This window comes from Clarias gariepinus, chromosome 19 (genome assembly GCF_024256425.1).
Source record: "Clarias gariepinus isolate MV-2021 ecotype Netherlands chromosome 19, CGAR_prim_01v2, whole genome shotgun sequence".
Lineage (NCBI taxonomy): Eukaryota > Metazoa > Chordata > Actinopteri > Siluriformes > Clariidae > Clarias > Clarias gariepinus.
The window spans coordinates 24151588-24167594 of record NC_071118.1 but is presented as its reverse complement, the minus strand read 5'-3'; the positions used below and the strand labels follow the sequence as shown (position 1 = coordinate 24167594).

Below are 16007 nucleotides of genomic sequence, written 5' to 3'. Positions count from 1 at the left end.
TGCGCATTTGTTTAGGAAAAATAATAATTATGGCAAATTTACGGAGAATTACGGAAATACACTCTTCTCAGTTAAATGTTAAACTCTTGTATTTGAAGGTTTTTTTTGCATAGTTAATTGTATTGTATTTGTTTATTGTTGCGACTGGTTTTTCAAGTAAGAAATCTAAAGTTATAAGGGAACGGGCTACAAGTAAGTAATCATGAAACTTTATAAAGATTAAAAAATTTTGCAAAACCTGGGACAAATGTAATATCAAATCAGAATATTTCTAAAATCGTAATACTTATAGAATCATAATTTTAACCGAATTAGCACTGAGGTAGTGTGATGATATCGTATAGGGAGGTCACTGGTGATTCCCATCCCTTGTAACACAGTCAACATAGCGATACATGAATCTCCACACGATCCCTAACTGAACCGATTTTTCTCTGCCTTAACCACAGGCTTGATTAAACACACACCTAGAGGTTTCAGAGTTAAGGCATTGTGGTTTATGATCATGTGGTTCCTAGTGTGTTAAAAGTGGATGCGTGGGATCGTAATGCCTCTCTATAGGGCTTTAAGCTGGAATGAAAGAAATGATGTAAGACGATCACAGCAGGACGTGGATTTAAGGTTTTACTCTGCTTATGAACGTTAATGTCGAACACAGAGTGCGGAACGAAACGGCTGCTGGAATGGAAGTGTTCTGATCGTCATGATGAGTGTGATTTTCAAACTAACATAAAAATTATTATTATTTTTTTTTAAATCCCTGCATACTGATGAGCTGTTATAGCACTGTGTTTAAACAGTCAAGACTGTGTCAGTGTGTCAGACTGTGTGAAAGAAAGAAAGAGAGAGACTGTGGGACAGTGTGACGCCGCGTGTTTGCGTATGTGAGACACTGCGAGTGTGTGTGATATTCTGTTTAAGATTGCTTGTACCATTATCGAACTCTGTATGTGTGTATGAACGACCGTTTCTTTGTGTAATACCTTGCTTGTGTGACAGTGTGAACTGTGTGTTTGTGTACGTGCGAGACACTGCTAGTGTCCGACACTGCTTGTGTGACCCTGTGCTTAGGAATCTGTGTGTGTGTGTGTAAATATACACAGATTGCACAGGTCAGTGTGTGTGTTAGACACGTGCTCCTTTCCCTCTGCCCCTATCTCAGGGGAATTAGTCTCCCAAATGTCAGCCTATTTTTAACCCGGGTGAGTGAAATCAAACCCGGGCCCTGCCTCTCGTTATCCAGCCCTTAGCTAGAGTGAAGTTTCCCCGAGAGCTCCGGTATCAAACAGAATACACTACACTCGTCTCCGTCTTTTCCTTTTCTCCATCTCCATCTTCTGTCTCTCTCACTGATTTCTTTCAGAGCCCAGTTTCACTCGAATCAGATTACCAACATGTATTCATTAATGTGTGTTACTAATTAAAATGTTTCCAGTGCGATGATTTTACTGATGGCACTGATTTATTTGTTGTTGTTGTTGTTGTTGTTGTTTATACTGCCAGATCTGGCTTTTCTCTAAACATAATGTTTTTTCACTCCTCTGCAATCCTCTCTTTATCTCTCTCTCTTTCGCTCCGCCATCCAAAAAAAAAAAAAAACGCACCGTCCTGTTCCGAGTGATGTATTTGCACTATTTCCATACGAGCAGTAGCTAGTGTTTCACACCATGGTGTAGAATTAATTGGGCTGGTTTTGAATCTCCGCGCGCCCCGTGCTCCCCTGAATTTCAGGCACTAACGCTCGGCAAACTCGCAAACTTTTCTCAGCGCTCGCCGTTCCTCCCAAAGATGAATCAGACGGAATAGAAAGTAGCGGTTCGAAAAAGAGCAGGCTGAGTGTTTACAACTCATTGTTAAGGCAAAGTCATTTCCTTTAATCACACACACACACACACACACACACACACACACACACACGAATGTCGAGGTAAGTGTGCGTCAGAGCCCATTATGATGCACCAGTACTGGTGTTTTTGTTAAGTATCCATCCTATCCATCTATCCATTTACAGTATCTATACAGGGGTGAGTCGAAAATGACCCGCACTCCGGTTATATTAAAACTTCTGATGGTCTCATTAGAGCTTCTTGTTTAAGGCTACTGTCTCCCCAGTTACTGTGCAGGTGTGAACGTGTTAAATCAGTTCATTTGGAACTGGAAAAATAAATGCCCCACTTTTAAACCAAAAAAAAAAAGGAGTGTGAAGTGACCCGTTTTTTTTTTGTTTTTTGTTTGTTTGTTTTTTGTTTGTAGTGTCAGAAAACTCACAGAGGAGCATAAACAGAAGTGTTTAGATATCTGCAAACAAAATTCAGGCCGATACTTTAAGGATGAAGGTTTCTTGTAACCTTCTTGAGAATCATTATTGGTGACGAGACATGGATTCATCACTCCGAGCCTGAGAGTAAACAGCAGAGTGTGGAACGGAAACATCTTCAATCGCAGACCGAGAAAAAGTTCACAAGTCAAACAACAGCTGGAAAATTCAGCAACACTTACAGTTTTCTGAGATTTTCAAGGGCCAGAAATATTGGAACATTATCAGGAAAAAGGTTCAACAGTCAATAGCGCTGGTTACAGTGAGCCAGTTATTGAAGAGCTGAAGCCTTTTATATATATATAAAATGTGTATATGTGTGTGTGTGTATACACACACTCATATTTCCTCTTCTAGCCTCCATGCTGCTTTTCATTCATGTACCCTGTTTGAAAGCATGGAAAAGTGGGTCTGTTCTCACCAAACCAGCTGCTTCATTTTATTGATTTTTTTTTTCTTTTTTTTATTTTTTCCCAGCTCATGCACCCTTTCACTGCCTTCAAAGCACCATTATTGGATTTCACAGATTACCAGGCTTTTTCTAATTTTTTCCCCCTCTTGTTTTCATTTTCAGCTCTTTTTATCTTCTAATCTAATCAGCATCTTTCTCTCTCTCTCTCTCTCTCTCTCTCTCTCTCTTTTTACAGCCAGAGGTGTCCAGTGTGCCAGATGCGCCCGAAATCCAGATGCCGCTTTCTGAATACCCGCCGCCGCCGGAGCCCTCGGTGAGGAGCACCGATCCCCCTGCCACCACTCTGCCTCTTTCTTCTACATCCGCCTCCTCCTCTGCACGAGAACGGGACAGGAATAGAGACAAGAAAAAGAAAAAACACAAAAGAAGGTCTCGTTCCAGGTCGCGTTCCAGATCCAAAACCAAGCACTCACTACCGAGCTCGTACCGCAGCTACAAAAGGGCCAGGTATAAATATCTATCTTTTTTTTTCCTCCCTTTAAATAACAGCGTTTGTTACAGATACCCAACAGGACTTTGTGCTTAACGGTAACCTTCTATGATTTTCCATCTATAATCTTTTGCTTGTTTACAGCATACAGTACCCTTTAAAAAAAAAATATATATATATATATTAATTGACAACATCGTTACAAGGGTTCAGACGTATAAACCCTCACACCTACAACATACCACATTCGCTCTACCTTTTTTGTAATCACTGTTTCACAAAAAGGAGCTCTTCTCTTGTCATTTCACTTTTCACGACTCGCCAATTTGTCCTTATCAGCTGCTGAAGTCGCAGCAATTACTCTCGTCTCATCCTGCCGTTTTTGACACGCCTTAATATATTTTCTGCAGATTGAATCATTTCTGCCCCCGGCTTGAAATCACTTACAGTGCAAATTAAAGGCTGGAATTGAGGTCTCGGTTTCTTTCTCACCTCCTTTTTTTTTTTTTTTTTTTTTTTACTTACCTTTAATTCTTCTTCTCTCTTTTTTCACTCTAATTATTTTCTTTCTTGCTGTCTGGCCAAGAAGTAAGGAGAATTTTTTTTTTAACTAAAGAGAGTAAAAAGGAAATGAATGAGAAAGGAACGTATTATTCCTTATATGATGTCTAATTATCTAATACCGGATTATGAGAGCATGAAACTAATGATTGCTAATCTGTCGCAGTCGAGCCTCTGAATATCTGCTGATATTGGCTTAGCTTTGCTGATGTACAAAATTCCTGCTCTTTAAAAAAAAAAAAAAAAAAAAAGGGTAAAAGCTTGCTCTTTTTGACCTGCCGTCACTACTAGAATAGACATATGAGGTTTCACCTTCAGCTTATCTCCGCATGGGCTCGTCTGGCTTTTGGTACTCCAGCTGATCTGCTCAGTCAAAGGTGGAAACTACAATAGACAAGGGAAGGAAAATGAGTTGGCTCATGCAGTCACACACACAGCTGGTGCAAACACACTGTAGTTTTCAATCACCAAGGGTCCGGATCTTGCCTCAGCCCGGCTCGAGTCGCTCCATCGTGTCTCTAAAGCTGATGACATTGGAAACCAAAATGCCTTTTGTTCCGGTTTCCATGGTGATCTTTTAAATTGTGTAGTATTATACATAGCTGTGTATGAATTTACAATGCATCAATCTTTTTGTTTGTCTTCCTTCAGACAAGATAAGTGTTTAATAGTTGTGTATGCATATAAATATTCTTTAATTTTAGAAATATTATCAATATTGTAAAAACTTATACAAACGCCTCTAAAGAAATTAATATGGTATAAGACTGAATAAAAATGTTAACTTTCATATAGTCTTGATTTATTACATGTAAAGTGACGACACTCGCCGGTGCGCGATTTATTAAGCTTTTCGACCCCGGTTTTATTCAGGTTCACAGCTGACCGCACGCTCCAGTACACACGATAAAAGGATGACGGCACACAAGCAGATGGCATTTTTGGTTTGCTGCAGGTGGAGGATTTAAGTTTGGCTTTTTATTTCATAAATACGATTGAGGACTCAAATAGACATTAAGTATTTTCTTTTGAAAGTAACCTTCAACCCGGCGTTTCTTGCATGCAGAAAAAAAAATTTGTTTTCTCTGTAGCAGTTTATTAATTTCATAGACTAAAGGTAAGAAATGATATATGCAGTGGTATCTTAATTTTGGATGTCAAAAGGGTTTTGTGGCTCCCAGTATTGTGTTTTCTGTGGGAAACAGGACCAAGTGGCTCTTGTTTAAGATTGCCGACCCCTTTTCTACGTGCTCCAGTTTTCTCCCACAGTCCAAAGTCGTAAGAGTAGGCTAATATTTTCTTGTAGTGAGTGTGTGCACTTGTGTACCCTGTAATGGTTTAAAACCCTGTTCAGTGTGTACCCCACCACCTGCCCAGAGTCCCCTAGTATAGACCAACCGTGACCCTGTACAGGATAGAGGGTATAAAGAATGAGCGACTGATTACAGCTTTCAACTTGTAAAGGTAAAAATTTAATAACTCAAAATAGAGGGATGTTTCCTAAGAACAGTCATTAAAAAAAATACAATAAGAAAAAATAGTTGCATCAATATTGCATCAATAACGGAAGGCATGGAGGTTCAGCTTGGTCTTGTGGCACTGCTAAAGCAGTATTGAGGACCACATTGCTTTGATAGCAGCCTTTAGCTTATCTGTATTGTTGGGTCAGCTGATTCTCATCTTCCTCCTGACAGTAGGGTTTCTATGAGGTTCATGTCAGGTAAATTGGCTGGCCAGTAGAGCACAGTAATATGATAGTCGGCAAACCAGTTAGTGGCTGTTTTGACACTGTGGTCAGGTGCTCGGTACTGCTGGAAAAGGAAATCATCTCCTCTACACTTGTCAGCTGGCAGAATTATGACAAACTATAAAGTCTTCTGGTAAATGGCTGTGTCGATGTTGGACTGTTTACAACACAGTGGACCAACATCAGCAGATAACATGGCACCGTAAATCACCACCAACTGGGAAACTTCACTCTGGACTTCATGAAACTTGAATTCTGTGCCTTTTTATTTTTCATGGAAGCTTGATTTCTAAATAAAATGTATAATTTTTTGTTATCTGAAAAAAGAGACCCCCAATAATCAATGGTCCGCCTCTTCTTCTTTTTTTCCTTTTCCTAGGTAACATTTCAGACATTTTCTCTGGTTTATGACTGGCATTATCCTGAGAACACAATTGTAGCCTTTTTTTTTATCTCTGTGCGTGGTGGCTCTTGATGCACTTTCTCCATTCTCACCCCACTCCTTGTAAAGGCTTTGCTTGATAATCTTTTTAAGGCTGCGGCCATCCCTTTTGCTTTTGCACCTTTTCCTACCACACTTTTCCTTTTCAGTCACCTTTCCATAAATATGCTTTAAACCAGCTCTCTGAGAAATCTCTCGAGACTGAAAAATAAATGATCCTACTAAATTGTGATATCATTGCTTACTAATACACATTAGCATTTTATTTTAGCTTAAATTCTGTTGCTGTATTGGTGTTACCTCGTCATATGATTTTTCTGTTTAAGATGTTAAGGCAGATTGAACACTATCCTGAAATAGACAGCACAAGGGTAGCTATGCAAGTGAAAGGAAGTTGATGCGCTCAACACTAGGGCCATCGTGTTCACAAGTTTTACACAATGAAAAGTTTTCTACTTTGGTTATATACAGTAGCACATATGCATGTTGTAGGTAGGGTAGCCACTAGGTAGTATTTTATTTCATTGACAGTCTTTTAACAATGTTTTAGTCGGAAGACCATCTTTGTTTGACTGGTGCACCAGTTAATTAAAGAACCACCATTTGTTTCGTCTTTCAGCAATCTATCGCTGACTCTCATCTGCTTCAGCTTGACTATTGTGCGGTTATTCACAGGTCACAAACTTCACATCTCTTCTTTCCAGACCTGTCCAAACACTTCTGATAGAACAGGGACACCACGGTGGGTCATGACACCCTTTTCTATGAGAGTGAGATATAAAGGGCATTTGCAGACCTGTCAAACCTTCACATATTTTAAAATCAGGAGCTCTGTTTTTCAAAAATCTGCCAAAAGAGCAGTCTTCTTTCTTACACTTCAACAAAAAGAGCATATTAGCCACTTATCGTGTGAATCTGGTGTGTGTGTGTGTGTGTGTGTGTGTGTGTGTGTGTGTGTGTGTGTGTGTGTGTGTGTGTGTGTGTGTGTGTGTGTGTGTTTTGACCTCTCCAGTATTAACTGACATTTTGAAAACTCCCAACTCTTCTCCCAATCCCACTTTCTATAGGTAAATCGAGAAGATAAAAGGTTTTTAGGTCATTGGTGTAAAATAAAATCTATCAGCATACAGAAGGTATTGAGACAAAAAGTGCTAAACAATGATCAGTATATAGTATGAATTCTTTCATTCTATAAAATCTGCTGGAAGCATACACTGGTTTCAGTCGCTCAATCCATCTTTACTTGATTACTTCCTGAAGATCGTAAAAGGAAATTTGCCACAGAAGTTTAAAATTCACTTTTAGTTTTTGAAATTAAACAGTCTGCCACATATTTGTTGCATTTTCCGTTCGACTTGACTAACATTAGACAAGTGTTTGGCACATCTTTAATTAAATACTGTTACACAATTAAAAAAAATAAATAAATAAGGCTTAAAATGGATTCCACTTTCAGGTTTTCTAAAACCAAACCTCACAATAGCTGCGTTCACATGGGCAATATTTCTTTAATCCAATTTAAATCATTCCGATTAGATACTCCAAATGAGATGTTCAAAGGCAAAGGTGCTTTTGTATGTGTCAAATATGAGCCAATTACAGTATTGATCATTTCTGTGCTAAAGACCAACTGGGTGAAAGAGTTTATTAATCAGGAATAGAAGCATTATATTTATTGGAAAGTGTATATTTATTCCAACAAGAAAAACGATTAAGATCTAGTGGTTACCTGGCTAACAATTGAATGGATTATCAAGGGTTTACACCTTTGCTCTTCTCGGTCTCAGTAAGTTCAGGCGTAGCTCAGTGGTTAAGGCTTTAGACTAGTGATAGGACGGTCCCAGGTTCAAATCCCAGCACCACTACATTGCCACTGTTGGGCCCTTGAGTAAGGCCCATAACTCCTTAACTGCTCAGATGTACTGTATAATAAGAAAAAAAAGTTGTTGTGGATAAGGACGTCTGCCAAAATGCTGTACAGTAAATGTAGTCTGGGCCGGATCGGCTCAGTCTTTTCTGATTGAGGTGCTTACGTGAAGCCTTTTGATTCGTAATTGGGCTGTTTATTATTGGAAAATTTGGTTCCTATTTTATTTTATTTATTTTTTCATGCAGCTGCTGCTGTTGCAAGAATAAAAAAGGGAGCGCAGATATGTTTGATCAATGTGAGCAGAAAATGTGATGTCAGCCATTTAACAATTTCTACAAGGGCTTATTGCTAAAAGATTGACTATATGGAGTGTGTATTATTATTTATTGAGTAGTTAATTTGTTTACCTTTTTTTTTCGTTCTTTTTTTTGTTTTGTTTTTTTTTCCCCCATCGTCCCCTTTCCATAGGACGTGAAAATGGCTTTATGAATCAGCATTCACTTCCCAAAAAGTTTTCCCAAAGTTAATCTTAGCAGTGGCTTAGAGATATTTGGCAGGTAACTCTCATTTGTCATTGTATATTGCTTTATTTGAGAATAAATGACACCCTCCTCTCTGGTATATCCCTTCTCCTGACTAAGGTAATTAGATTGTGAGAAGGTTATAAATGGGCACTTGTGTCTTTGTGTGTGTGTGTGTGTGTGTATATATATACCTGAAACTGCTTCGTTAGTTCGTGGGATGCACGGTTGCTGTCTGGTCGACTTTCTTTGGGGGTGGGAATAGAAAATTTGATTTTTAAGGTTTACAGTACGAGAGTTATTTTATACTGCTCTTGGCCTTAAACATTTATAATAATAAAAAAAACTTTTAGTATTATAAAATTGATTATTACCTGAGCCTAAGGCATGGAGGAACAGAAGCGAAAATCCTTCTCACCTCTCCAGTTATGCCATCCCTCAGCTAAAGAACTAATGGGAAATGTAGCAGGCTCTTACACCAGTAAATGATGTGGATGAGCCATTCAGCTAAGCGGGATGTACTCCATTGTCATCGTCCATTTAAATCTGTGTGACCCCTGGGAAATTGTCGCTATTACCCTACTCAGATTGCTGCTTTGTCACTAAGGCTAATGGAAAAGTTTAAATTACGCTCTGCTGTTCCTTTTTTGTTTTTTTTGGTATCTGTTTTGGTGTGAAAGTGTGAGAACTGTGAAAGAGTGCCTTACACCCTACAACTCGTACCTTGTGTTAATAACTTGTGCCGTAAGAAAACTAGTAGGATGTTCTCGTCTCCTTTTTATCAATTTGCATTTCACTTCTAATGATGAGAAAGAGAAAAAGTTATGTCATTAGTGAGAGGAAATGAACACTGAGTCAAAATGGGCCATAGGATCAATCAAAAAGGAAAAAAAAATCCTTCAATTAAGGGACCTTAAAATTGCTCTGCACCAATGTGTGGGTGGATTGAGATGGATATAGAGTACTGTATAGTGTATGTTATACAGTATGTCGTTTGCCCCGCTGTGACTCACTGTAATATTGTACTTGTTATACTTTTCAGATCCCAATCACGTTCTCCCAGCAAGAGAGAGCGTCATCGTGGTGAAAGAGAAAGGGAGCGCTACAGAGGCAGCAACCATCGCCTTGGCAACAGCCCAGGCCTGGGCAGGAAGAGGTCAAGGTCCAGATCCAGGTACACACACAAGTTAAAGTATTACGAAATAAATATTATATCATCCATGCTCTCAGCACCTGTAAAAATTAATCGGATCGTTGCCTTTAGACATCAGTTTGGTAATCTTTTACTATTGAAAATGCTTCCCTTTAAGTTTAGAGCACCACGTGCCTGTTCAGACATCACGGCGTGATTCGTATAATAATTCCAAACAACCCAAGGTCTCTAAATCCATGCAGGCTTGCGAGGATCAGTGTAGATTCTTTTTATTCTTGGGAAATCTGGATATTGCCTGCTTTTTCAGTAGTTTTAGAAATCCAAAGACTTACGGTTTAAGGCTATGAAAATATGCAAGTCTTCTTGCAACTTAGCCACACTACTTGCTGTGTTTGTCTGTTCATGCGGTATTGTAGCGTGACCAAACCTGGCTTAAAACCGCCCGGCCTGATTGAGAGAGACTTTGTGAGGAGGAAAATGTTTCGCCTCAGCAAATCCCATTAAACATCATGTACACCTCCAGTGAAGAGATTGTGTGTAACCCTTTTGGTGTTTGTGTACGTGTGGCCTGTTTCTATTTGAGGAACTTTTCCAAGTTCACCATAAGATAGAGATGTACAGTACTTACTTGGTGTCCCAGACGGCCTGCTATACAGCAATATAGTCTCTGAGCATAAGAAGCAACAAGGCTGCCTCACCAGTGGTGCTACAGAAAGGCTGAAAGGTCTTTCGAGATTATTGAATTGGAATGCCTTTGCTGCGAAAGCAAACCTTGAACTACAGCATGAAGAATATTTAATGGCCCGAGCTTGGTGTATGCAAGGCTTTTAGGAACCAGTCCATCATTCTTCAATTTTTTTAATCAGACAGAAATCCTTCCGACAAAATGCTTCATTTTAAATGGAAAGTATGTTGATTTATGTTGACTAAATTGGAACACCATAGGGTCTGATATACAGTAAGATCCTTAAGTTTGTTCCCCTTTCACATATTTCCTGGCCAGCTACAGTAGTTAGAGGCTGTAAAGCACCTGTAGACAACCTGCCTTATGAGCAGGATGGAAGTAGAGGGCTGCTTAGTGCCTGATAGGGGCTTGTGCTTCTGTCTATGTAGAGCTTCACTGTAACAATGAGGCAGATAAACATAAAGAAATCTACAGTGTCTGACATCAGTTTTTCAGTGGGAATGAGAGGAAAGCATGATGCACTTGATTGACAGCACCCTCATTACCAGTTGGCGAATTCTGTAAGCAAGTGAGTCCAAATGGAGCTCCTAATTAATGGATACTACTAAATCCTGCCCGACTGTTACATTAAGCACGATGCTACCATCAATTCACAATCTTCCTATTACCACTCTTTCACTTTTGACCCCAAAGCAATTTTAAATTATTAAAGAATGGCTCTGAGTAAAGGTCACGGTAACATCCAACACACAGTCCTCTTTTCCACCACCTTTAATTATACTTCTATAGTTCAGGCTGAATTGTTCTAAAAATTTCCTCATTCGGTTTTCTCCCAGAGGGACATCCAGCTCTCGCTTTTGAGGAGTGCCATCTCATGTCATTAAACCCTCCATGTCTTCTGTACCAGAGAATCAGTTTTTCAGCATGTATGATGAGAGAGGAAGCAAGGCGAGAAACAGCAGTGGCTTTCAGCTGAAAGCTTTGGCACCCGTGGTGTATGCCAGTACCCTGCACGCAGTACTCCAGCTTTAAAGCGTTTGTTATAACATCTGTATCCTAGGATCGCATCACTCGTACGTCATTTAGAGAAAATCGCCTCCATGTGGAAATAATGTTCTGCGCCGGAGCTGAGGGGCAATTTCAGAACAAAAAGAGAGAGCATCCAACACAAATTCTCACAATCGACAGAGTTGTCATCACAGGGGTGGCTTTTCAGACTCGTGGGCTTTTAGAGCTCGTGCAGAAAAGATTTTGCCAAAATTCTGAACGTTACAGCTTCGGATCCTTTTAAAGAGCTGAAGTGTTTGAAAATGTTCCAAATTGAGAATTTTTTTTTTACTGCAATATAATGAGACTGTTGTTTATCATCTTATAGACAAAATTATATTAAAATTTATATACAAGTGGTTTTTATGCCAAACCAGAAATTTCTTGACATTTCGATTGACATTTAGAGAAGCCTTTAAACACAGTACATTGATGAGACTCTTAGCCACAGTAAAACATTTGAATGCTGGAAGGATTTTAAGGAAGGCTGTACATGACCGTGAATAAATATCCTGGCCGAAGTGGGCTCCAAGCCCAGCAAGTGGAACACATCAAAAAGACGCATCTGTCTATGGGAACTGTACACGTAATCATTCACAAACACCATTTGCACGTCACAGGATCTCGCTGGGAGTTATCGTCATATCCCTCGTACAGTCCAGACCTCGCTCCAAGCCATTTCCACATGTTTGGAGTTCCTGGAAGGCCAGTGTTTCAGACATGAAGCTCTGGCATACTGAGAAAACATTGTACCTTGGAGCACTAGTGAAATAGTGGGATAAGTGCATTTTTGTAGCAGGGGTTTATTTAGAGAAATAAAGTTGGTGTAAACTCTCATAACCGTGTTCTGTTATTTTGCACAATCAAATGTTCTGGTTTGACTTAAAGATTTTAAACTGGCTGCATGCACACAATTTGTAATTCCTGGTTTTAGGGCTTGTTGCAGCTTTGTTAGAAGCATGTAAGCACTCCAACACCTCTGTCTAGAAGTGTTCATTGGACTGTTTTTTTCTTTTTCTTATCCCATTCCATCCTGTTCAAGAAACTGAGCACGTCGTATGTAAAAACGGCCAATCATAAAAATAAAAAATCCCAGTCGTGATTTGTACCTCTGCCCCAACTTTCAACATAAACTCTAATAACTGCATTTGTCTGCGTGAGGTGTTTTTTTTTTTTTTTTGGTTGTTTTTTTGAAGTTCGTACGAAGTTTTGTGTGATGGAAAACTATTTAGGGACTTGCCTCAACTTCAACTGCTTGCTGACTGACTTCTCACCTTTCAGCGATAACAAAGTGCACCTCTGATCTGTTGTTAAAAGAATAAGAAAAGGGCCAACCCATTCAGATGAGTCATGTCTGTCTGCGTCCAAATCGGAAATGAGTTACTTGACCGCCGTGCACTCCTGTAACTGAAGCCCAGCTTGACTTTATTGTTCTGGATCATTTGCAGCTAGTGCACTATAGCACTGTGTGCCTTCACATTGATTACACTGCCACTGTATGTGGTGCACATTACACACCTCTACAAAGTCTTCGTTCTGCCCAGAGCCACATTTTCCCTGGAGAAAGAAAGGAGCAAGTTTTTTTTCAAGCTTTGTGCCGCTTTGCCCATTGATAATATTTTTCACTTAGATGCAAGCTTTTTTTTTTCCTTCCTATCTGCTGTATGACTAATGGCCACCAAGCCTCTCAGAGTTTGACGTTTGAAGACAACAAAATAGTACCATGCAAATTTGGTCCCACTGTTATGCGTTTTCTTAAAAGCCAGCGCTCAAGCTTTATATTTGATATGAATGCATGTATTTCAGGGGGAAAATATAGTCCTGGCGAACAGGCAGTTTGTCGAAGAACTGCATGAAAGTCTGAGTGGACTTATTCATTTGAGGACAGTTCAACCCATGCTTGTTAATCCCTAAAACTTGTGTGTGACGGATGGTTATTGCGTTTTTTGTTCTTGTCAGTTTGCAGTTATGCACCGCCAGGCTGTTATCATTCATTTGTCGTCCATAACTGCTTTTTCCTGGTAACGATCAGATTTGAGCAGGATAGGGGTTTATCTTAGATACGATGCCAGTCCATTATAGGTCAGTATGCGCATATGTAAGGGGGGGGGGATGCATAATGGTGATGTGAGTAGTATTGCCTCCTTACATCTCCATGATCCCCAAATGGAATATGTGGATAAATTCACAGTGCTGTGAAAAAAGTATTGAGATTTTTTTTGTCTCACATTTAAATGACTGGGCTCATTAAACAAATTTTAACATTACACAAAGTTATTACACATACATAAATGATGATTTCAATTATTAAGGGAAGAAAGCTGTCCAAACCTGCCTGGCCCTCTGTGAAAAAGTAATTGTCCCCTAAACCTAATAACTGGTTGTGCCACCCTTGGCGGCAACAACTACAATCAAGCGCTCGCGATAACTGGCAATCAGTGTTTCACGTTATTGTGGAGCAATTTTGGCCCACTCTTCTTTGCACAATTGTTTTAATTCGGCCACATTTAAGAGCTTTTCCAGCATAAACAATCTGTTTAATGTCATCTCAATCTAATTTAAGTCCGGACTTTGACTAGGCCACTTCAGTTTTGTATTTTTTCAGCCATTCAGAGGTGGACTTGCTGTTTCGGTTCTTTGTCCTGCTGCAGAACACAAGCTTGAGGCTTGAGGTCACAAACTGAAGGCTGGACATTTTCTCTCAGGATTTTCTGGTAGAGTTTATAATTCATGGTTCCATTAATTATGCAAAGTTGTCCAGGTCCTGAAGTGGCCAAGCAGTCCCACACCATCAGACTACCACCACCATGTTTGACTGTTGGTATGATGGTATTCTTTTTATGAATTGCTGTCTCTCAGCTTCCAAAAAGATTTGGGGATAATCAAGATGTCTCTTGGCAATTGTCAGATGGTCCTTTGTGTTCTTTCTGGTCAGCAGTGGGGTTTTGCTTGGAACTTTCTCATGGAAGGTATTGCGAAGGTTCACAACCGTTTTCAGTTTTCTCTCTTTGTTGATAATAGCTCTTAACTTGGTTCACTGGAGTCCCAAAGCCTTAGAGACAGCGTTATATCCCCTTTCAGACTTATACATGTCAATTACTTTGTTTCTTATCTGTTCTTGAATTTTTTAGACCACGCTATGTTGTTGCTTTATGAGGTCTTTTTTTTACTGTGCTTCACTTTGTCAGTCAGGGTCAACTTAAGTGGCTTTCTTGATTTGACAGGTCTGGCAGGGTGTAGCAAGTGAAAAAAAAACATGGTTAATCATCTAATCTTATCAGTTCAGACACCTTTATGAATTAAATAATTTACTCTTTCGGGTTATCTTTGTGCGATATAAAAACTTGTTGGATAATCTCAATTATTTAAGTGCGACAAATACGAAAAAAAGAGGATTTTCACATCAATGTAGGTGTATTTTATTTGTAAATTTTTGTCGTATCTACGAACCATGCAAGAAAGCATATTGTGTGTGTTTTTTTTTTTTTTTTATTAAACTTTACAAAAACGTTTCAGATCGCCTCGTGAGAGGAGAAAGAAGTCATCGAAATCAGTGCATCGTTCGAAGGCTTCCTCCAATTCACCCGCAACCTCACCAGACAGAGGGAGAGCGAAGAGGAAGGTCTCCACCCACACTGCTAGCTCCTCCCCTACATCTAGCCCCACCTCTAGCTTAAGGAGCTCCAGGTAACGTTAATCCCATACTGTTCTGCTATCTAAGGAGTACCATGGACGAGTGTACAAGTGTACGTTATGAATTATATATGGCTGTGCTTCTTGATTTTTTTTTTCCGCCCTCATATCTTCTTTTTATTTCCCCATGACTCACAGCAGAGTGTCCCACAGTGTTCTTAGTGAATCTCACATTACCATCACAACAAGAAAGAGTTGCTTTTCTTTTAAAGTTTCCCGCAGATTTGGTATGATTTGACATCTAGACTAATGACCTGTTGAATGAAACATGAAAGCGCCGAGTCGCAAAGCGCGTTCTGATTCAGAACGCGTTCCTGACACGCGAGGAACAAAAAAAAAAAAAAAAAGGAGCGAAGTGAACACACTGCGTTTGTTATTGTTGTTCCTTCTCCGTTATTGATCGTTTTATTCAAATCACCGCAGGGGACATCTGTGTATAAAAGTAGCCTGTCAGAAGTTTCTCAGGTTTCATCAAAAAAAGAAGGAAAGAAAGAAAGTTAAATCCCTAGGGTGCCTCCCTTGTCTCAGTTCTTCTGGGGATGGATGAATATTTCATAGCGTTTCTCTGGTTCTTTATTTTTCTGTCTGTGTTGCGGAATTCCTCTTTTTTACAAGTCAATCCTTACAGCTTATAATACCAGGCCAGCATCTACGCGCATACTGTATTAGTCCCTGTTGATTGCTGACGCATATCTCATCCCTTCTCTTTCTCTCTCAACAGGGACGCGTCACAGGAAAAAGACAAGCATGTCTCATCGGCGATTATTTCTTCAGTTCAAAACAAAATCACTCAGGTATGTAGGCAAAATATGACGAGCATAGATACTGTATCATGGCTCATACAAATATCAGGCTACTTCTGAAATAAAACATTTGCCCTTTTTTTTTGGTGAAAATAATTATCTTCTGGGTGGTAGCAACAAATGTGTGTCATGTCAGGTCACTTAATTCATGCCAAAACACCCTCTCGTTGATTAATTTCCAATAGCACCAGGGGCCTTGTATGTTTCATCTCTTTTCTAGTCATGATATGCAGTGATGTTTTCTTGATCCCATCATGTCTGTGTAT

General features: G+C 39.6%; 1 protein-coding gene across 1 annotated transcript in view; it reads left to right on the top strand.

Moving 5' to 3' along the window:
* Positions 1-16007, top strand: part of sfswap (splicing factor SWAP) — a 126851-nt gene that overhangs the window by 100431 nt on the left and 10413 nt on the right. Inside the window, exons 14-17 of the mRNA XM_053478414.1 lie at positions 2965-3236; positions 9403-9534; positions 14762-14932; positions 15660-15732. Coding sequence (XP_053334389.1) covers positions 2965-3236; positions 9403-9534; positions 14762-14932; positions 15660-15732 — 648 coding nt within the window. The remainder of the gene's footprint in view (positions 1-2964; positions 3237-9402; positions 9535-14761; positions 14933-15659; positions 15733-16007) is intronic.